General features: G+C 38.5%; 1 protein-coding gene across 7 annotated transcripts in view; it reads right to left on the reverse strand.

Moving 5' to 3' along the window:
- Nucleotides 1–3,955: 3,955 nt before the first annotated feature.
- LOC102688374 (1-phosphatidylinositol 4,5-bisphosphate phosphodiesterase zeta-1) overlaps nt 3,956–24,196 on the reverse strand; it is a 78,675-nt gene continuing 58,434 nt past the window's right edge. For 2 of the 7 annotated variants that reach the window (XM_069192675.1, XM_069192678.1), the window contains exons 10-13: nt 20,376–20,502; nt 15,061–15,210; nt 5,582–5,667; nt 3,961–4,148 (exon numbers count right to left, since the gene is read on the reverse strand). In XM_069192675.1, the coding sequence (XP_069048776.1) occupies nt 4,122–4,148; nt 5,582–5,667; nt 15,061–15,210; nt 20,376–20,502 (390 nt within the window). In that variant the 3' untranslated portion in view covers nt 3,961–4,121. Of the gene's footprint in view, nt 4,149–5,581; nt 5,668–13,752; nt 13,985–15,060; nt 15,211–20,375; nt 20,503–24,196 lie in introns of those variants that run through there. The other 5 variants (XM_015352022.2, XM_015352018.2, XM_069192677.1 and 2 more) reach the window with 4 other exon arrangements.

The following is a 24,196-nucleotide window of genomic DNA, read 5'->3' on the forward strand; positions in this document are numbered from 1 at the left end:
CATAACGGGATTAAATAATATACTGTGGACGAGGGTTTTGAGTTACTGACCCCCGACCCGGGAAGGCAGGTTCTTTCCGACCCGGCAGAGACCATGTCTATTTTGCTCCACAAGGGGGCAGTCAATCTCTGTGTGTGGAGTCAACCAGCGAGAGTGCGCAGTGTAATGGTATAAAGATATTGAAAACCCATTAAAACTGTCCAACTCATTCACTTAATCTTAAAATAAACAGTCTGGATATACAACCAAAGGTCTAAACGCAGTAAACTCTCAAGTTAATGTGGGCTAATGCTAATCACTTCCAAAACTCCTATTTCCAATACACAATTCCATCCATTTTCCTAACAAATTTATCAAGTACATTACAATAAACAATTACCTTCTTCTAAACAAACTGGCAATAGAAATATAAGCTCATCATTCATTCATTAAAATCAGAGTATATATATATATAATTTGGTGCACTTGAAGATTAATTGGAAAACAAATTTAACTGCATGCTCTATGTTAGAAATAATGACAAATACATTTACTTGGTTCAAATACAATTTCTTGAACAGCGAATCCAAACAATGGGAAAAAGCAAGGGTATGCTGAGCACGTGTGTCACACAGAACCCTTCCAAAAGGATGTGGAACGAACAGTAAAATTATTATTCTTACACTAGCAACATTTTCAGATTAGCGTTACCCAGTGTAGTTTAATATAACACCTATTTCATATTACATACAGGTCACAGAGGCAGGGGCAGCCTTTGAGAAATTCTTACCTCATGTGATAAGCAACATTTTGATCACCGCTTTGTTCGGCAAGTATTTTGAACTGCTGGGAAAAAAACCATTCCCCCAACAATCCATGGTGAGTCCGTATCGTAGTTCAAGGTTACAGATATGTTTAATGATAAACTTAAGTTCACTGAGAGCACAGATGTCATTGTGAAAAAATCCCAGCAGGACTTGAAAACTGAGTCCATTTTGGTGTCCATAAAATAATTCTTTCAACATTTTCTATCAAACTTTCAACATTTATTTATCAAAAGTAGTCAAACTTTCCTCTTATCGGTTGGTTCCCTTCACTCAGTCAAAAATCACCTTCAAAATGTTGTAAACCTCAACTCCAAAATCATTGGTGAGCCTTGACGACTCCTGATATGTCCATTAGATCCATAGCAAGGCCCGTGTCATCATTAAAGACTCATCTCATGTCCTTCACTGGTCTTTTGAATTTTTGGCTTCAGGAAGACATTTTCGCTGTCCACAATGCAAGACAAACAGAAGAAAATTCGGCTTTGCTCCAGAGGCTGTCTGGAATGCAAACAATGACTGTGAAGAAGTCTTATCAACATGATATCTATTGGGCAGATCCGCCACCCACCTGACACACACACACAAATGTGCACGTCCTAAAATCTTCCCAAATACTACACACTGTTACTTTCAATTACTTCTGTGTTTGCTGTTATACAGTATCTACTGTATGTATACTTTTTTGCTTAGCAATGTTTTTTGCTGTGTTTGTTTTTTGGTCTTGTGTTGTACTGTATATGGCACCGCTTGCTGCTTAAATTGCCCCCCTGGGGATGAATTGTACTCATTTCAATCATATTTTGAATTGAATTGAAAAAAGACATTTGTCTCACATTTTTACCCCCATCAAGACGAGGTTTCTTGGCAGTGGGTGGATTGACAATGTTTGGATAGTTCTACAAAAGCAGTTGCATGATAAGATATTCATTAGACAGGCTTTTGGTTTTGTTAGATTATCAATAATGTTTCCATTTGTATATTTCACTCATGAGGATTCCTAAAAATTGTCTTGGATTTTGCATTTTCAAAATATATATTTCGTCACCTTCATTCATTTATTTGGCAGGGTGGTTGAACTTTGGTCTTGATTTGAACAAGGGTTGTTGCAAAAATGAACAGGAAAACTTTATAAAAACCTAATAAAAAAAGATTCTAAAAAGAAGATGTTATACTAAATAATACAGTCACACGGTAAGTGGAAGGCCAACTTCAAAACATTGTACTAATCAAGAAGAGGTCTTGGGCAGAAAAGCAATGAAAGATGCAGAAAAAATATTTGAGTAGGACAAGGAGATCGAAAGGTCATGCCAGTCCTGTAGGTACAGTAGTAATGTACTGTACATAGTATGTGGAGCATTTATACCTGTGCACCATTTGTTCAGATGGATTCTGAACATTCTCTCTTGTTGTTGGAAGAACTCTTAAATAACATGTATATATATTTTGAGAGAAGAAAATACAAATTTCGGCTTTCAACCCTACAGGGTGTCATTTATAATAATGTATATATCAAAACAATATGTCAGCAAAACATTTTTCATATGGTGGAAGAAGAATGTACATCTTCCAGTTCCGCATTAACTTTCTGGCTCCAGCATTTCTGTTTGCCACAGAAAGATAGTGTATATCAAGTCATCATAGGCTGCCTTGTTTCATCTGTGGAGGTGATTACAGACACAATGCTCATGAAAGGAAAGGTCCACTGTTTCTGCTTTATCTTCAACCAGTTATTCCATTCAATTTCTATTTTATTAACTGGACCCTTTATTTCTTACAAGTTGAAAGTAGCCGAAGAAGAACTGAAGAAACATAATTGCAAGAGTGTGTTGCTATTAAACTGACGTTGTGCACTAGTTGTTGTTTTTTTTTGCGTTTTTCGCTATGTCTGTGATTAGAGCTGGTTTCAATGGGTTTTGATCAGACGTTGGGTGGCATGGTGGGTGTTGTTAGCACTGCTTTTTTGCAGCACTGAGGTCCTGGGCCCAATACCTGGGTCGCTATCTGTGTGGAGTTTGTGTGTTCCTCCCATGCAAACACAGTTTCCTTCTGGGTGCTCCAGTCCAAAAACATGAGGGCACAGTGGCTTAATTGGCTTCTGGGAATATTGGCCCTGGTGTGAGTGTGTTTGTGTCTGTGTGTGGCCTGTGATGGACTGGTGTCCTGTCCGGCGTGTATCTCCCCTTGTGTTCTTTGTTTGGAGAGATAGGCTCTGGCTCCCCCACCGAGACCCTGCACTGGATTAGGAAATGGCTGGATAGATAAAATGTCCTGCACTGAGAGAGAGGGAAGCTGGACAGAGAAACGAACCGTGCTTTTTAAAGCACCTGGAAAGCCTTTGGACGCCACAGAATCCTCAACCAATTTGCCAGCAGTGCTAGTAAACTTTCATGACTTACATTCTCTAGTGGACATAGAGAGGATGCCTGTACGATTCATTCGGGGAGGTGCTCTCTGGCCAGTATCCAGCAGGGGCAGCTGGTCAGCAAAGCTCAGGTCGGGATAATAATAATAATAATAATAATAATAATAATAATAATAATAATAATTGCTTACACTTACAGTATATAGCGCTTTTCTGGACACTCCACTCAAAGTGCTTTACAGGTAATGGGGATCCTCTCCACCACCAATGTGCAGCCCCACCTGGATGACACACCATTTGGAGAAAGCAGGCTGTGGTGCTGGAGGTCAGAGAACAGAGGAGACTAGTGAGAAAAACCATGACACATCCTGTGTCACCACAAGGGAGAAAACTTCAGCATGGCAGCTTTCACATTCCCACAGTCTCCGGATTAAATAAACAAGGTTGACCTTAGCAGCATTGAAGCATCCCAAGCTTCTCTCCCTGTCTGTGTGTCTCATTTTCACATACCAAGCTGGGGTCTGCGAAAAGACAAATTCGTCATACAAGAAATTGTATATGGCCAATAAAGTGATCTTAATAATCCACAGCTATACTACACTTTATAGCTTTGCACTTCCAGTAGTTGAAAATTCTGACTACTACTACTACTTCATGGGATCCCCTATGCATTTCAATATACTGAGAATGGAATTAATACATTTCTTTGTCAGGAAACATTTACATTTATGGAGATTGCACGTGAGTTTGTGGATTGTAGATTGGTTCCCTTTGTATTTTAAGAAGTCAAAGCATCACAGTTGGGTGAACTCCAGTTTATTGCTGCTGCTACAGTGGTTTCTGTGACCACAATTTCCTTTACTTCTAATTGAAGTCGAAGTTTTGCCATCAGCACTTCCAACATCCAACATGCAGAGTGTTAGTTCCAAGCAGATAGAGATGACTGTTTCATTTCAAACAGTATTCAACATTGCAGACTCCTGCAACAAAATGAAAAGGACATTATATGTCCACTGCTGTGTAAACATTTTAGACAGTTTATATTGTTCGTTTCTTTTCACTCAATTTATGCAGAAAAAAAACTGTTCAATAGTAATCTTCTTCTGAAACTGTATCCATTTCAGATAATTCAAATAGACTTGACTTGCTGCATTTGATACTGTAGATAGACTTGCTTTATTCTACATTCTACTTGACAACAACTTCCCAGTACTGTACAACATACTGTATACTGTTTGCCGGGTTATAATTTTATTATTCTCAAAAATATTCAATATAATTATATTTAGTTCTGTTTCAAGGTATGTCAAGATTGACATAAAGTGAAAATTAATTATATCTTTACATAGCTAAACCCCCAGTTCATAATGGAGATGTGCAACACATACTGTACACTGCTGAACCTGCATTTTATTTTCCATCCAAAGCACTTATTTTCCTTGGATTATAGTGAATTGCAGAATGGTGTCAAGACCTACTTTGATAAGAAATCCATCTCAGGGTGGGTCTAGAGCTGTCACTCCTCCACACTGAAACCTGCTTAGTGGCTCTGAGATTACAGTGTTTCAGCACCTTTGAAGATTAATTTGTTACATCATTGGTGGTTTTCTGTTTTCAGAGTTGTGGCTTCATGCAAAGCTGGGTGATTCATTTAATTAATAGCTCTCGGTTGTTTATGCTTAGATTATTTGACTGTCATGACCTCATAGTCAAAGTGCACAATGTATGTGAGTATACCTGCAGTGTACTGTATATATCTATTCTATCAATTATGAATATGGGCTACAGTCTTTCAGCTTCCCCATATTGCTGGAAAATGACGATAAACACTTACAAATAGAGTATGTGATGTCAAAACAACATTTATAAGATACACCACAACATTGTTTGGTACCTCTGGCCTTCTGATTCATACAAGACCTGATGCAGACACCGCTGCCTAAGGTGGATAATTTGACCACTGATGTGGCAAAACTGGACACTTCTGCTGTGTTTGTGGGGTGCTCATTTTCATATGGCTGACATAGAAATCACGTGTCCCATGATTTCCTTCCTGGCTAACAGAACTGTGAAAGAGCTGGCTGAGGAGGATCTTCTGTGTGATGAGGTGACCGTCCGGCAGCAAATGACCTCTGTGCCTCAGAGGTTGTGTTTCCCACTTAGTAATAAATCTTAAAAAACCCCGAAAACCTGAAAGCTGCTGCTGCTGAACTTAATCTTTTTTTAAATTAGGGAAGAACTACATAAAACACAACTGGCCTTATTAGAAAAATTAAACAAGGCAGCAAAAGATCCAACAGATTTGGATTCTATCTTAACCCACTTTTCAGTGGTTTGGTCAAATTTAATGGATGCAATGCGGTGCCGATGTTTATTACGAGAAGATACTGAGTGTTTATTTGACTTTACTCGCCTGCTTGGTTGATAGGACCCTCCTCACATCTTGGGGAATGAGCCAGGGAGCCGCTGTGAGAATGAAGATGGGGTGCAGGGAGGAGTCTGAGGAAAGACACGTATAGGGTAGCTCAGGAGGTGAGGTACTGTATTTATACTTTACATGGGAGAGTGTAAGTGGGGAAGGCTAAACTTCGTACCAACTCTGATCGGTATAATTTTTTTTTTTTTTTAGCAGGAATCATTAAAATTATATGAAAGCACTGTTCTGTTCTTTTAGCTCTTTTACACCGTACTATACCCCAGTCCAAAAACTTTTTCAATTACACAACATTTCTTAATATTTTGAATCGCTGGTGTTCTTTCGTGATCCCTCTGTGATCTTTTCAACATGTTTTCTTTCTTAACTGGTGGTATTTTAGTCAAAGATGAGAAAATGCAAATATTCCAGAAATTCAGCAGCTACGTTCCAATGGAGGTTAAAGCCCTGGGATGTTGGATCAGAAACACTTGCTCCCACCCATAAGATGGGTTTTGTGATGTGCAGTATGCTATGAATGCCATGCCTTTTGTGTTTGTGCTGGTGTTTGTTGAACATTTTGTATTCTACGTTTCTAAATACTTGTTAGTCATTAAGAAATCATCAAATTCACCACCACCTATTCTTGTGGGACCTACTGTAGATACGGTGAAGATTTCTATGAATTTCTGGTTCTGCAGTTTACCTTTAGAATACTGTAGCTTTCGGATATTGATCTTTCTCTGGCTGCTATATTTTTTTCAAGTTCAGCTGTTTCGTGGTCACAATTGCTTTTGTAAGTGAGGGACACTAGTCAGCATTAAGCCTTATGAGCCTGTCACTTCAGCTCTGCTTTTATGAAGAAAAGCTTATTGCAGATTTTGCAAGTCGCTCAAAGCCAGTTCTTTTTTCAGTAGCAGCCAAATGCTTGAGCTGATTTAAGTTTTATGTCTGTCGTGCTACACTTTTAACATCACATCTCTTGATTTCAATTCTACACTTTCAACTAAGCCTTAAGATTTTCCGGCCTTTTTCATGCTTCTTCGATTTAACTAGACAATGGAATGAATGGGTCGCCATAAATACTAAGACTTTTTCATAACCAGTCTCCTACACTGGGAACTGCTGGTCATATCAGTCTACCGTGAGCTGTGACAGCCCATCAGAAGGTCCCCTCCCCCCCCCCACCTTTTCAGATGAACCAATTCAGATTAGACCAGATCACAGAGGCATCTCCTCTGAAGATCAGAGCCACTGAGCACAAAACTGTCCAGTGCAGTGGAGCTGGTTCGGACACGGTGACGCCATCTCCCTCCCTGGGCGTAGCAGGGTCCTCAGCCGCCTGGGCTGGGGGAGGTCCCCTTTAGCTCATGCGGCTGGTTCCCTGTTGCGTGACGCCGGAGACCCAGGATCGCGCCCCAGGTGTTGCAGGATGAATTGGCGGGGTGGTGGTGAGGGCACGAGCCCGCGCAGAACCGCAACGGTCTCACCTGCACATCCAACATAGACCCAACATGACTAGATTTTTGACAGAACTTTAGACTAACATTTTCTTATAGAAAAGGAGTATAATGTTATGTGATGTAAAGGGGAAAAGACAATTTCCACATAATCTCCCAGCTTCCATTCCTAGTACCCTTCAAACCTCTTTTCAATCACAGGGAAAGATCCCCTTTCGTCTTCACATTCGAGACGGAGGACTTTAACACCGGTTCACCAGTACAGTAGGTTCGTCACTTCTTTATGGTGCACAGCTGATGCACAGCCTACAATGTTACCAAGAAACACACACAGATCATGATGGGCAGGCTGTGAAAGACAAAACAAAGCTTTTCTCAAACCATTGGAGTGACTTTCAGAGATTTCGGCTACGGTGCAAAACAAACAAAAAACTCCCCAAAGGATCTAATAACAAATGCAATCCTTACTCATTTCCCAAACAAAAGAGGGGGAAAAATCTCTTTTTAATATCAGTTTTTCTTGATGGGCTTGCATCATTAACGTTTAAGATGACCACACTTTTAGGAAATAGTAAGCAGTTGTGCTACTAAAAAAAAAGACTCAAAAAGTTCCATCCTTACTGCACATTTTAACTTAACGCTGATTAGAAACCTATGATTTAATAAGGGCCTTTGGGACAACTTTCAGGTGTCTTGCGAACAGAATTTAATTAAGCATAATGCAGTTTTGATGATAACCAATTTTGCTGTCAAAAATGGCTTAATTACTAATCAAACTTGCACTTGTTTGGTTGGGTTGTTGTTATTACAGACAGCTTTTGTCTAACAGCTGGCAACGTAGGCCTTAAACTATTATCTAATTTAATAAATCAAGTATACTGTAGCTCTAATTCAGGTCCTGCCTGATGTGGGAAGATGCTGAAATGGCCAGAGAGGACCTGAGTGTTTGTGACTCTGATATATAGGCAATGTCTTCCTTCACAAGACTCAGGATCAGGGTCAGTCCACATTCTGCAAGCTGCAGTCTGTGTTAAGTTTGACTACAGCCTCTAGAGACATCAAATAGGAAATTAATTTTATCAGGGTCATCTCCATTTTCATTCAGAACCACTGTTTTCCTGTGCTGTGTTGCATGAATAAAAGTAGTCACTTTATTTTCTCGTATACTCTTATAGTGATTAAAAATTTGCAATTTACTCTTTCAAAGTACCCGTTGTTTCTGACCTGAGCTGTACTTCCTTTACTGTTATTCTGCATCTCTGTTTGCATATACCTGATAAGTGTGTCTGCTAATTCAAAAGGCTTTCCTGATGTTTATGGGATCTGTAGTGTTACTGCTTCAATTGATCTTCACTTTGTAGGGCAGTTGGGCATTATTCCAGCGGCACAGCAGATGTCTGTAAATCCTGCCAAGGCTGGTGCACTGAGGGTTGAGCGTTAAAACACAGTAGCCACAAAAAAAAAAAATCTGCTTGCCAAAATGAGACTACTCTTATGATTTAAAGTTGTATTCTTTGGCACTGCTCTAACTCTCCTTTCCATTCTTCTTAGAGCATTGTTATATTGTTTCACCTCTGAATACTCCACAGAGCTTCATGTTCATTTCAGAATTCAGATTTTTTATTCTCCTGGGGAAAATGCAAATTTTGTGTGGCTTCATACAAAGAATGCTTAGCATATGGTTCTTACTCTCTGGGCATTTCCACGATTATGTTTTTTTTAGTACATTTTCATCACCAGAAACATCGAGGAGAGTCTGGAAAGTTTTCAGAAGCAAGCGACCTTCCTGGTGCACAGCCTGGTTCAGACACCAGCCTGCACACCTGCCTGGCGAATTGAAAAATTCGAAAGGATACACATTCAAATAGAATGTGTATTCCTATTTCTTTCAAATAGAAAGCTACCATTCTGGGGTCTACCGTAAAAGGACAAGGCATTGAAAATCAGCACTTATACTTTTCTAAGGTCATGTTAGGTCATCCCCAAAGTTCTGAAATCCTTCTGTTTTACTCCTTCCAGGAAGAGGTTTTACTGACCTATTTAAATACAAAAGCACAAGGGATTGATAATTCTACTTCTGCTATTAATGTATTATACACAAGTTTAGTTTGAGGCTTTGATTTGAGTGCATTGGGGAGATTCATGACACATCAATATAATTCAGGTTTGATGTTATATAACACTCTTCACACATCATAGCATCATGATCCTAGAATACTGTGAAAACAAGGCAATTGCAACAACAAATTTGTCTACCATTAATTGTGAGGACTGGAATTAAAAAAGACACGCTTTCAGTTTTTTTTAAATAAATCTAGTGTCTCAGATGTTCTGATGTCAACTGGGAGGCAGTAAGCACACTGACTAAAGCTGTATCTCCCCTGACATTAAAATGTCATGGGTATTAAGTTTGAAGAGGGTTCTTATGAAAGAGACTTGCCTGTTTATGTTGACACATTATTTACAGCTTCTAGATAATATCGGGAAGCAATAAAATATGAACATTTAATATAAAGCAGACAAAACATTTTATTTGCTATACCATACATACTCAGAAATGTAGAATTTAAATCAAGGGGTGTTGTGTAAAACAGTTACACAGTACAATGCAAATCAATAGTACACTAGTAAGTTTTAGTTATTACTTAATAGGGAAGATATTGCTACTTTGGAATCAGTGCAACCACTGATATATTCCAGAAGAGCAACCAATATATTCCAGTGTGTTTGTTTATTGGTTTTTCAGGGAAAAGAAAGAAAGTTAAGTGGTACCATATACAGTACAATAATGAAAAAATGTGACCAATCATCATGGCATGAAAGACCTGTTTCTTAAACAAACTGTGTAAATCAAACAATAATGTAAAAAACAGGAAAAAAGCAGTAGAAAAAAGGAAACCAGGGATCTGGAAGAGATAAAGGAAAAAGAGAAAAGACAGATAGAAAAGGTAGTGAAAAGAGAGAAGAGAGAAGTCACAGTCTTCAAGGTCTTTCATATGTCTGGGTCCAGCTGCAAATTCTTAAAGAAGTTTAAAAAGGTGCTGCCAGGCAGAATACAATTTTGCAGTGGAGCCAGAGAGCGAAAACCTGATTTTTTGTTTAAAGATGGAGAAAGTACAGGTGTATTCACAAATTCAGAAGAAGCCAGTGCAATGTTCTAAGCATAGGAGTGATGTGATCAGAGTGATGTGTGCAGAGCAGCAGCCTAGCAGCAACTTTGTGGCTTACAATTTGGCCAATCGGCATCCAAAGAATAACCTACAAAGGACCTCATTTAAAAGGCAAAAACTAGTATTTCTGTGTGCTATTATTCTGCGTAGGTTATGAATGTAGCAATGTTGCTTGAAAGTTAAGTGTTTCCCATCAATGACTGAAATTGAAGGTCATTGAAAAGCTCGGTCCTGTACTCTGCCCAAGATCTTAACACCTGAGGAAAGAAAGATACTATTGCTTGTCAATAATTTTTCTAGATGGTTTCCTTTCTATTTGATTTTAATAATCTGATGTTACAGCCAATCAATAGTATTGCTCAATTGATGTGGGTTTAATTTTAGCTAATGAGAGGCCATTCAATATTGGAAATCTGCCAGGCCTTCTGTGAGGACACACTCTGTTTGGGCTGGAATGACCCATAGATGTGTTTAAGTTGTTTAATTTGTTTTGCAGGGAGCACTACAAAGGTTTTGTCATTTTCAATGTGCATCCCATATGGCATATGCAACATATTCTTACAAAACCTGATCTGACAGGTTAGGACTAAATAGGGCATCCATCTGGTTTTTATTGTGATAATGTACAGTACCTCCTGAAGGACATAACACAGACAGCCTCTGTCACAGATGTGTTGGTTTAACTGGGCACTGCCACAAGGATTGTACCAAGGGGAGGGTTCCAAATGTGTTTGTAGTGGAGTTCATTGTTGTTGTCCTTTGTATGTACAGTATGCCCTTTCAGAATGAGTATTGTGATGTTTCATCTCTCCATGGTGTATGGTGTCACAGTGAAAAATAGGAGGGCACCTGTTGCCACTGCAAATGTAAAATTAGAGCTGAATGACTTACAACTCTTTAGCTAACCCAGGAGCATGCAAACAGCATTGTCCAATGGCATTTCAACCCCCTGCCCTGGCCTTTCAGAAATTGTACATCGCCAAATCTTTAGTCCACCAAGATGGTTTATGTTTGTACTGTATGTTCTGCAGGCTGTTCAGTGGCACCTGATGTCCATTTTGGTGCAGCAAGGCACGAACCAGTAACAGAGACCTCAAACCAGTGGCTCATTCTTATTAGTGTTTCCTAGCAGGGTTATGTAACTTCAGTGTGTCGGAGGCAAAGCCATAGTGGATCAGAAGCAAACTAATGGAGACAAATAGCCAGAACCAAAATCCATAAAAATAGCCCCAATTAGTCTTTTAATAAACTCAGTCATCCTTCAGAAACACAATAAAAACACAAAAAGCACTCAAGTTCTTACATTAGAATTCTCCTGCTGTTAGTGTTGATTATATTTAAAGGCAGAAGTGAAAACATATACTGTATTAAAAGCCTGTGCTGTTTCATAGAAAACACAGATTATACCTATTTTTATTTTTTATTTATTGTGAGTTTTACTCTCTTGGAATTAAAAGTATTTCAGAAACGTGGGGTTTACTAGCATGTCTACTGCTTAAACACTAGAGGACACTGTCTGACTTTTTGGGAGACTAAAGAGAAGTCTTAAAAAAGATATGATATTAATTTAAAAAATACCTGCTAGCTGTACTGCAGAACTCTTTTTTTTATTAAAATATTTCACATTATACTTCAGGCAAATACCTAATAGTTCAGTTTCTCAAGCAGCGATAAACCGTTAACTGGGAAATACCCCTGAGCTCTTGACATGTACTGTACTCGATTACAGCACTCTAATTACAGGTGAGTGCAGAAGAGAAAATGTTTTTTTTTTTTTAAATGCACTTGAGTTGAGGCTTTTTTTCTTTTGTGTTTTGGCTTTGTAATTAAAATATCCCCAAACATCCCCTTTGTGATTTCAGAAATACCAAAGCAGTCGCTGATATAAATGAGGAATTTGGGTTCACCATCGATGTGTCCCAGAATAGAATGGATGGTGATAATCATACAGCCCTTGTGTCACGATTGTAGTCCCTCCTCCTTAAGGGCTCTCCAGCTCTTTCACTTCGGACTTGTTCCAGCCTCCTTCCCGCCCTCCTAAAGAGCCAGACACCCACTCAGTTCGGGGCTCTGCATTGATTCCCGTATCGTGCGAGCCCGGGACCTGCAATCGCCTGGCTCCGTTATGTTTTTAAGTTTCTGTTCCTGTTCTCCCTGCCGGTTCCGACCCGGTTCCAGTTTTTAACTGTCAGTCTCGGATGGACCGCCCGACTTTGGACTTTTTGCTTTTCCTGGATTTCGCATTGGACTCTGTTTTGGATGGTTTGCCTCGGCCACACCTCCCCTGACCACCCGCACTTCCTGGACACGCCCCCCTGTTTCCACCCCCGCTTCCTGCATGCCCTTTTCCCCTCTTGTATTCTCATTCAACCCCAGATTGTGTCGTCTGCATAGGGTCCGGAAAGAACTGTTTGTTACTGGTCGTGGCTTCAGTTCCGGCCTCTGGGCTTTGCATGTTACCCTGTCTTAAGAGTCAGAGGTCATGTGGTTTTCTCCTGTTGTTCCAATTTCCTCCCTCAGTCTTAAACACCGTGCTGTGTATTTTAACTGACATCTTGAAGTTTTCTTCCCTATCCAAGTTCTTGTTCTCTGGGCAATTGCTCTGAATTAGTCTTTTTTTGGAAATTTAGCAAAAACGTGATACTTCACACAAACCCCTCAATAGCTGAATTTCTCTGGTAGTGGTTGACTACCAACCACAAAATAATCAACAGGTTGTTTTTGGACACATATAAAAAGGACAAAGGCACTATATTGCATCTAACTGTAAGCCTATAAAGCAAGTGCAAGTGCACAATATTTAGGTTTCAATATCATGTAAATATACTTTAATTAAATTAGTAAACTGGTATTATCTTTATATCTACCAATAAAAAATAAAAAGCTTGACATTTAAGTGTATTTGTATTATCTTTTAACAATAGGGACCTTTTTCCTTTATTCCTTAATGATAGCACAAAGCATATTGTTCTTCAGTATTTTTAACAAAATCAGCTGGATTTACAAAGCTCTTGTCAAGAAAAATGTGCAAGACAAACTGTGCCTGTGGTGCTTATATGGAAGGAATGGCAGCTCACCATAAAGCTGAAGAAGTTCACTCCATGACAACAACGTGACATAAAGTCCAGTGTGATAGATTAGTAAATATTAGGACGGATGTTGCACCCTTTCACAAAATATCGTTTTGGTCCAAGAGTAATTTAACATGGAGGCATAAAACTCCAATTTCAAATCTGTATTATTTTGTTTTTTAAATGATAGCGTTCAATTTACCTACAGTATATTTTATTTCCTTGATTTTCACCACTATTATCCTGCTCTTTTCGTAAGCAAACATATCCTTATACTTTGTCTAATTTTCATGAATGAAATACTACATAAAAGTAATACATCAATGGAGACCCTAAATAAGCCACCTTCAGCAAGGACCTCATTTTAAATGTGTGTCAAACCTCCGGATTGCTTCAGAAAGCAGACGACACAGATGGGCAGAAATAACTGTAATTATAAACAACAACAAGAAAATACACTTTTGGAGGAGTGGATGTGCATGGCTTATGTTTTAATGAAATGCCAAGTGTCAAAGAAGGAAATGTACAATTTCCCTTCTGTGAAGAGGTGAAAAGGACCTTAGGAACATTAGTATGATTCCCATAGTCCAGGAGATGGATGTGTGGAGCACCTGCATTATTAACAGTACCACACATAAACAAAGAGCGAAGCTGGGTCTAGGCTGTAACCTTCCCTTGACTTCAGTGGAACCCAGCGGTAACCTGTGGATGCAATCACAATACAAAGTGATGAGAGAGGACTCTGTCTGGCTAAGCACGCACAGCTATAAGCTGCTCTGGAATCAAGAGTTTCCTGGCCGACCAGTTGTCCTTGGGAGCACAGCTCTGCACGTCTCCTGTAATCAAGGAAACCTCGAGACCAAAGCACCGCACAGTCAGGCTATGCCTTTCCATAAACAGAATGCATGGATGGGCATAAGATAAGAAAATAAAATCAACTGCAGTTGTGTGAAATACAGTACCTTTGGGACTGTTGATAGAATGAGAAGCCGACAGAACAGTGCTTACAATATCAGCTGCTGCTCAAAACTGTTTCAGCATTATTAGGATGTTGCTAATGGTGCACACTAAGTTGACTGCAGTAGGGAAATGTGACCTATGACAGCACCCTTCCAAAAAATATTGGAATATTTAATCCTGACACACCCTCTTTTAACAGAGGTGCAGGACAGGAGAACAGGTTGAAAGCCAGATATTGTATGCAGCACATGACCAGCACATAAATTTAGCAAGTCCCAAGAGGATGCTGTGAAGAAGTCAATTGTTAACCTAAGGAAATGGCATTGTCAAAATAGTAACTTAATAGAACACTATTCATCTTTCACGAACATATAAATATTTGGCACATTGTGGGATTCACAGATAGGCTCAACCTTGATGACTAACATTTTAAAAGAAAGCAGGGAGAGAAGGTAACTGGAAGAACAAGGTCTCCTAGTTTGATGGCAAAGATATGAACAGGAAAAGGCTTTGCACCTCTTACCTGTCTAAACACGCTAAAATGACACGTTGCACTGAGGATGTTAGAAGGCAAATATGATGCAACCAGCTTCCCACTGATAGAAAATTAATCCTCAACAGTGATATATAGTAGAGTGTTTGCATTGCTATGCAGTCCTGGTTCATGTTCTCTAAATCAAAGAAATACAGGTTTGGGGATCTTAAAATTAGGAATATTGGCTGGTTTTGCAGACCAGTGTTAGGGAACGTCCCAAACTTGTTTATCAAAAATAATTAGAACGCCAAGTAGGATGTACAGATGGCTGGAGCGAGTTTACCTTTCTTCATGCTGGTAAAAGGCAGAGTGTACTGTCCGATGAAATCGTCAGACAGGATGCTGTTTTGGTCCTTGACAACGAAGCGCACTAGGACAAGATCTGGCACTTGAATAGCAAAGTTCATGTTTTCATCCCAACGTGGATTTAAGGCTGATTGCATGCAAATAAGAGAAAAAAATGATCAATGTTTATCTTATCAGCTTAAAATGTATTAAATTTTTAAGCTCTACTAGACATGAGTTTAGAGTCCCTGGCCTTACAGATAGGCCCAATGGCTTAAGAGGAAGGTGTCAGCAATAAATAGCTTTTACTTTAACACAGACAGTAGGACTCACCCATTACTCTACAGACCAGTAGAAAAAGCTAAGTTAGGAATTCAGTACTGAGGAGACTTTACCTGTAGCTGCTTAAATTTACCTCTCCCAGTAATTTATTTAGGTACTGTAACGTTAAATCTCTGGAGAATTTCTTTTTTTGTCAGTCTATCTAAGTCACAGAGTTAATACAAACACAAAAAAGTCACAGGACTGTCCTTACTGCCTTTTTCCCAACACACACCAGGTCTCTGCTGCAGGCAGAAAGCTAAAAATGAACTCCTTTGATAAAAGACATCTAAATTAGCCTCATGTTACTGGGAAGTCACTTTTAAAGATACAAGTACTGTGGGTTAAATAAATCACAACCTACTCCTGAGGCAAAGGGGATAGACTTCTGTTGAGATCTCCCGGCTCTAAATAAGGTACCAATTGAAATGGAAAAACAAAGCATTTTTTATAGCTCTATTCCTTTTTGCAGTGTTTTAAAAGGCACAATTAGTTTTTGCAGATAGAAACCACTTAATTTGAATGAATTTTATATTCACAGATGATAGTTTTGCTGGAAAAAGAGCAAAGTTCTCTTGGCTTCCTTTTAGAAATTGCAGCTCACAATTTGCAATATTGCTTTCAAGATATAAGGCGTCAGCGTTACATTTCAGGACATAAAAATAACACTGGCCTCTTCAATTCTGCAATATTTAGTTTATTGCTTGGGTCCCATTTCTGATTAAATTACTGCGGTTTTCACCTACGATAAAAGAGAAACAGAATTTGTACTAATTTCAGGTTATTGAAAGCATCTCAGGGTTCAGCAGTTGATTTGATTTCTTCACCATTCTGTCTAGAAAGGAAAGGAAGTTATATTAAAATAACTAAAATTTTGATAGCGTGACTGAGCACATTAAATAAGATGCATGACTGGGTGCTTTGTTCTGAGGGATTAAGAGGAAAGACCTGAGCAGGAGACAAGACCTCTGTTTGCTCTGCAAAAGCCACAGCATTTGTTTGGATGTGCTGAGAAATGCTGTGAACTGATTGGCATTTCAATTTAAGAAAACTAAATGAAAGCTTCCTTTTTTCAGTGAAAACCTCTCCTCTCCCCTTTGTGTGACCCAGCCCCTTCCCTGGAATATATGTAGAACATGCTGGGTATGAGCTATGAAATATCTTGATTAGATTGCATTTTCTCTAAAGTGACAGGACTGCACTAGCCTGCTATGAACTTATTCCTAACATTGGTACCTCACCTACTCAAAGGTAACTCCTTCATTAGTCTGGCTCCTGTTTGTATTCACTTATTTATTATCTTATTCATAAATCTTATTCATTAAGGTTAAATCTGATGTTGTTCCATTTGTTGAGGGGACTCTACTCAGTTCTATACTGAAGCCTTTTTTATTTATTATGTATATGTTGCCTCTTGGCTAAATCATTCGCCATCATGGACCTGTGTTCCACAGCTATGCTGATGACCAATGTCACATGGATTCTGCATCTTGCAGATGTCTGTCTGATATATGGAAACAATTTTGAGTAAAGACCAAGGCTATGCTCACAGGCTTCCAACATGCATGCAAAGGTGACTTTAGTGCTGTTGATGGTATTAAAATATAATCCTTGCTGTGCCTAACTCATTGCATGCAACTGTGCTGTACCAGTGAGAATGTATTGCGCTGCATAGTACACTGGAATAATGTCTCTAGATTAATGCAAATCTAATGCAGTAGGGATAGACAGGCAGTCTTCAGTTGGCCTATCAGGGAAATTGCAGTTGTTTGTGATTGTTTTAATGCCCCGTCAGTGTAACGAACGATGACAAAATCACAATTCTTTGAAAATTATGTTTTAGTTTTTCTTATACTTTCAATGTGTGCTTATCATGTAGGAGATGATTCATGGGAAAAAAATATGTGAGCTTTAAAATTGTCAGCAGTTTGTTAACACTGTATGCCTTCAGTGTTTTGTCTAATTGTGTTATTGTACAGACCCTGGAAATGATGTGCCTTGAAAAGCTCTGTCTAACAGTTACTATTGTTGTTAATTTTCCTAGCAAACTTTTTATAAAGAACTAAGTAAATAAACTATTGATGTGAAGGGCTTTTATTAAATTTCCTTTCTAAAGTTATTTCTGTAGAAACAGGGGGACTGGGATAATTTAGATGACTCAGCAGAACCAGTGAAACAGAAAATGTACAAAATTGTTCCTGTAAGAAAATGTCTCCAAGGCATTGATGCAACTTTATATGTTTACAATCAAATCAGCCTGTAGCACGTTTGTACTAAAACCTGACTTTTGAAAGTTGCACAATAAGGAGAGCGATTCAGATTGAAAGATTTGAAAAGGTTAAATCGGTTTAAAAATAAATACAAAAGTTTTCACATCCAATGACGAAAGAGCATCCTGGCCTAATAAGATGAAGTAGTGCTCAGAGACTTGGAAATCTTGAAACAAAGCCTAAGATTTCAAAAGAATAATAATATCTAATTAAAACAAACCAAGTTATTTTTTTTAATCTCTAGTGACGGCCTTAGTGTGTATTTTCAATCTCTTCTGCTGCATCAAACCTCGTTCTGACATTGCTTCATGCCCAGAGGACCAAGCAAAGTCTGTGCAAGTACTTTAGACAATGCAAAATAGCTTTTATTCATTAGATGAGACTGGACAGAACATAAATTACTTTTATAGCGATATAAACCCATTCCATAAATATCTCACAGGGTTGTAAATTAAGTAATTCGCGTTCACACCACCTTTTTTCTTCCATGAATCTGTCTGACTGACCATATTGCTGTAGGTTATTTCTTCCTGTTACATGTTTATCTTATCACTGGACAATAAAGACTGCAATGCCTGTGTCAGCCTGTAAAAATGTCATAATCTATAGTATAGAGGAAAAAAAATGTACCAACATCCGATATGTCAGGCATTGAGCACTTTGATGGATTTCAAAAGTGATGGATGGATGGAAGAAGAACCTGGGAGTCCTCTGAACAGTTCAACTGGAAAAAGGTACCCTCCTGAGCACACGCTGAACTCTATGATCTACAGTACGAACAAGGATTCCCCAAGTTCCTGTGCACAACTAGATGAGCACCAGCGAGGGTAGGGTAGGATCAACCTCCATGTTTCTTGGCTCACAGCTGCACAGCGCCCCCTGTGGCCTAATGGGCACATGCATGCATGTGTTGCTGCCTGGGAGGGAGGCACCTCTTCTGCAATCAGCGCTGGAGCTCCTGCACAGAGCTCAACGCCATCCATAGATGCGTGGTGGTGAATTAGTCAAAGGTGGGCAGGAGTTGGCCTAGACGTCCTTGTTCTGGCCTGTGTCTGATCTCAGGGACTGTATCTCTGAGCCTTTCATGAGTTTATCATATTCATGGATAACAAAAAAAAATCGGTGATTCTAAATTCTGAATAAAAAGAGAAGAGGGGCTTAGAGCCAATTTCAAAGGAAAGTCCTGCTGTCACCAGCAATTATGCTCATACCACAACTCACTGCTCGTGGCGGGATTTTAGACTCTAAGAATTTACATATTCTAAAAGAGACATAAGAATACTGTATGTGAAGCAACCTACATGTGGTCTAACAAATTAGTAGCATTTTAAAATGCTGGCTTTTTTGGGGGGCTGGGTCCTTTTATTTGTAATGGAACCTATGAGCAAAACAGAGCAGGAGGCGTTTCTTTACCCAAAGGGTTGTGGGAGTCTGGAACAAGCTACCCAGCCATGTTGCTAAAGCCGATTCCCTTCCTTCTTCAGGAGATGGCTGGATAGTATCCCATCCACTTATTCCCAAGCAGGATAAATGTGCCAAATGGTCTTCTCAAGTTTGGAAGTATTCTCATGCTTCTTTATATAACTATATGGATTATATTTCCTACAGTGTTCCACAGCTCATTGAATTCTATTGATCAGCTCCTACATACTGTACTAATGCCCAGTAACACATGACAATGTTTCTTTGTTATTTGCTGATCATACTGCTAAAGTAATACAACACTGTCAGGTCACATGATCAAATGATGTTTATAGAAACTAGAACTTTGTTGCTGCTGATGAATGACTTTTTTTTCATGAGTCAGTTGATTGCACGTTTCTTTGAAAGCTGCTCTTTAAACACTGCTTTACTGCTGTCCTCATGTAAAGCAACAATCCAGTCATCTCTCAATCAATTAAAAGCTTTATTAAACCATCAGAGACTTTGTTACCAGGTTATTTGTTTATTAATTAGTGTAAGATGGTACTTTAGTCCCAAAGAATTTCCTTGTTTATCCAATTAAGGTTAATATAATAATACTGAGGAATGGACTGCCAGCTGTGGCTTGGTGTAATTACTGTTGTTCTTTGGATGTTTTCTATGAGGCTCATAATATAGGCTTCACCTACTTACTGATGTGCACAGCACTTAATCCTTGAGACCTGTCTTGCCTACAATGTCATCATCTTTGTGGTCTAATTCTGCAGATTAGTAAAAAGTGCTCTTTTCTCTGTTCAGCAAAACTGCCCAAGAAACCCAGCACAAACGACGAAATCAAGTTGGATTATAGGAGTTTTAAGTGTACTAATGTCAAAATGGTTTTAATGGAAACAGACGGCAGAGGCTTTCATTAAACGGTCAGAAGCTGTGTTAGCACATTCACAACTGGACTGTTAATTGTTAATTATTAACAATCCAATCAATGCTTGGTGATGCTTGCTGAATTGTGTTATATTAATTAGCCAACAACGATCTGATCTGCCCATCAAAAGTAGTAAACAATTTCTTTGGCCATTTGAACACTATCATAAACCTTCAACCATATTTCAAGGCAGGATTACCTGAGCTATGGGTACAGCTGCTACAGACCAGATTTCTATAACCTTGCTTTTGAATTGTCTCCTTTAAAGTACAAGCTTACAATACCTTTCATTAGACCTACAGCTTTGCAAGGGAATACAGTACTATTAAGCAAAGGCAGTTGCAACATTCCGAGATGAAGAGGCACATTCTTACTCACAGGTGCGTTTTACAGGGTCTGTTTGTTTCCTGCAGTTGTCAGCAGGAGCTCCATGAATCTCCACACGGACATAAGGGTTGATTCCTTTACTGTGTTTGGGGACAGGAAGGTTATATCCACTTATAACCTACAGAAACACAAAATAAAAAAAAAAAACTATTTGCATCTGATGTACTGTACTCTTTTGGGATACAGATTAGTTGTACAATATATTACACATGTGAGGTTTCAACTTTTCTCATTCATGATTTCTCACAATTCTCAGCTTTCCTAATGAATATAAAATCCAGCTAAGCAATAGATGGGATATATTGTGAGTTATTGCTCTTTAGTATTCAGAGAATGTTGTTTCGCATTTGGGTTGACACCATTTCTCCACGTGGCGAAAGCTGTAAATGGAATCTGCAGTTATGCTAATAAGTGTGACATTATTTTGTCAACTGCAATGTAACCTAAAAGCTTCAAGGTTAAGAGGTTTTACTATCTTGTCAACAAAATCCGTTTTAACATATGACATCAGCACTGCAAGAAAGAACTGCACAAGTAGATGAATACCTGAAGCACTTAGAAGCCCATTATTCATCAATGACTTCATTTTTTAAATAACTGCATATGTTCATCAAAGCCTGACTCTCAATATTTTTGTGTTTCATGAAAGCAGTACAGTATGATCACCCATAAAGTGAAAAACCAGAGTTTAATGAAATCTTTAAAAAAGGAAACTTGAACCTCTTTCTCTTAACACATATATATTATGTGTACTTTATTTAAAAAAAATGTTTGACAATTCCTTAACAATTAAGTTCAGTTAAAAACGAAGAAATCTCTATATTTTAGCACTGAAATTAGTGTATCCTCAGACATTGAACTCAACTTGGAATACAAATAAACCGTTTTTCTTAAAACTGATTGGCGTTAGATTAGTCTTCAGTCGTAGTAGTTCTCTACATGCCATATTCCATCCATGTACCGAATGCATAACATTATAAGATCCATAATGCTCCAAGGCACCCTATGGCCAACAAACATAATGTATTGCATTCTGTTCCTGTGCTTCACAGGATTTAATTAAAGTGGTTATTTCATTCACAAAACACCATCCTTCTAATTTGGCTTTCATAGACCCTCAGATGGATTGCAATGAAAGGTTAAGAGCTGAGTTCTTATGTTATTTCATTTACCTGTCATTCTAATAGTTTTACGTGTGCTTTCTTGTTAGTATCACAAAATATAACCATATTAGCAAAAGTTGGCTAAAATAGTCAACTAAATCCTTTCCTTCTCATTTCCTACATTAGGTTGTCAGTATGTTGTGATAACAGTATCCACTTCAATGCACTGAACCTTAATAAAGATTAAAAAAAACAATTTAAAAGGCACTTTATTCTTCAACAGTTAGAAAGCTGGGTTTACTAATAAAAAAATATCTGGAACTTCAGGACAGAAGTATGTTGGTATGATATGTTGTAGATGTCAACGCAGTTTAAAGAGAGAGCTCTGAAAGATTTCACTCAGACACCACACACACAATACAAGCAATGCTTATTGGTATTTTTTACTTAGGGTTACAGAATAATTAGCTTAAAGAGTCTGATTTCATCATTCCAAATGAATGCAATTCTATATGATAAGGTAGGTATGAGAAGAATGGAATTTGCATAACTGTAAGACAGAAATTTAAATTCAGATTTGTTGAGCTTCCCTAACTGAACAGTGGTTTAACAAGTCCTCAATACGTTTGACATCTTCTGTATTAAAGTGACTATTGTATAATACAGAATTATGAGGGATTTAACACAAAGGGGTTTACTGTATATCTGTCTTATCTATCCGAAGTGGTGCAAGATTTTCTCTCAGTCAACATAGGTACAATGAATAATAGAGTCAAGGGAAATTCTAATACCGCAAGTCTTCCAGCTAGAAATTGAGTTTGTATCTGCACCAGTTCTGCAGATAGCAGGACTGAATCATGTGATATCAGGTGTCCTGGGTAATTTAATACTGTATTCCACATGCAGGCTTGCAGTGAGCAGCACAGCACAATAGAAGTGTAGGAAAAGCATCCTGGTACAGTAATTACAGAGTCTGCTGCCTTGTCTTATCTGCAGCTGAGGTGCTAGAGTCTCCCTGCTCAAAGACAAATTCAACCTCATTATGTGGACCAGGTTTTTAATGGAATACAGAAATACAAACATAAAGTGCGTCTAAAGAGGGTATGCATAATCCTTCAAGCACTCCTTCAATCTGAGCCAAATACGATGTGCTTCAGTTTTGTAAAGCACTTAGAGTCATTGAGCTTCTCAGGATGTAACGTGCCTCTCTGCACTTTAAAAGGGTTAGGCCGATTTTACCATTTAATCGGACTGACTGGTGGTGATCTGTCAAGTGAATTTCATGTGAGTCTGTGATTCCCAGGCTCTACAGTTTCAAAGGATTGAAATGACGCTTCAACACTATGGCTGTATCTAGAATCTTGCTGATGGTGGAGGGGCAGTTAGCTCAGGGTGGAAGACTGAAGCACACATGTAAAGAATGCTGTGAAGAATATACACATGGCTCATTATCGATTGCAACCCCCAGAAGCCATACCCAGTGTTTTGTAGTTAGACCTTACGTTGGGCATAATGACTGGACTTTGTAACATCTCATACTCTGTATGGGAATCAAAGCTACTATGTCCTGTCACTTTCAGTTGAACAGTTCCTTATAAATCACAGTCCAAAGACCATTTATCTCATATCTTATGTCATTTAAATATAGCCATTTACCAAGCACAGAAAATACTTTTCTGTTTGATGCAAATGACTACGTTTTTTTGGAGGAGTACAAAGATAGCATGTTATGGGTATGAAAAGAATAATCTGAGTATAACCTTAGACTTCTCCATCGCCTCCTTACAGCTTTCCACAATGAATTCATTTGTATTTTAGAACAATACCTTGTTTTATAAAACATCGATTTACCCATTAAAACACAACTTATAATGTGTGGCCTTTTTTAAAACAAAATAATCCTGCCTACTCTGATGGGCCTTACAATATCTGTAATCAGCACTACATTTTGTGATGCCACAGTGGGTGGTGACCACTAAAGGGCATTGATCCAGGTGGGCCCACAATGATGGACATGCCCATTGGGGAACCTTTTGCAAGTTTTTTCCCCTTTTCAAATACTCTTCTTTGAGAGTCGTGGTTTAACACGTCATGTCTTCAGGGAAACTCTAGAACTCTAGAACTCTAGGCTTCTATTCTCAGGAGTGAAAACCTCCAGACCTACTGTAGTTAAAGAGTGGAATCCAAAGCAGAGGCAAATACTATAATTGGAGCAAAATGACACAATGCCCAAACTGACATCCCCTGGACTTGCAATCATTAAAAAACCCTTGAAATTTGGATTTGCTTAATTCATTAAAATAAAAGCAACGATATACAGGACATATTTTCTGAGTGCTCCAAGGATTTTTGATATTCACATAAAATAAATATACAAAGTGGAGATTTCATATTTATTGCTGACTTTTTATTGAGGATATAAATAATTCTTTATATACAAACCGCTCATTTGGGTATGTTATTTTAGATATGAGTCAGGAAGATGAATAGAATAGGGCCGGTCACAAACAGATATTTAATTATGTATGGATCGCATACTGTACATGTTATCTGTGAAAAATGACTGGGGTAAAGCTTTGCTAAGTGCTCATAGCTCCTGCGTGAGGCACCAGGGAATTGAAATACCTACAGTATAGTTTCAGCTTTTCCCTGTTCAAAGATTAGTGACTATGCTTTAACACTATAAAAAAATACATGCATTCACCTGGT

The sequence above is a fragment of the Lepisosteus oculatus genome, chromosome 7 (genome assembly GCF_040954835.1).
Source record: "Lepisosteus oculatus isolate fLepOcu1 chromosome 7, fLepOcu1.hap2, whole genome shotgun sequence".
NCBI classification, from domain to species: Eukaryota; Metazoa; Chordata; class Actinopteri; order Semionotiformes; family Lepisosteidae; genus Lepisosteus; species Lepisosteus oculatus.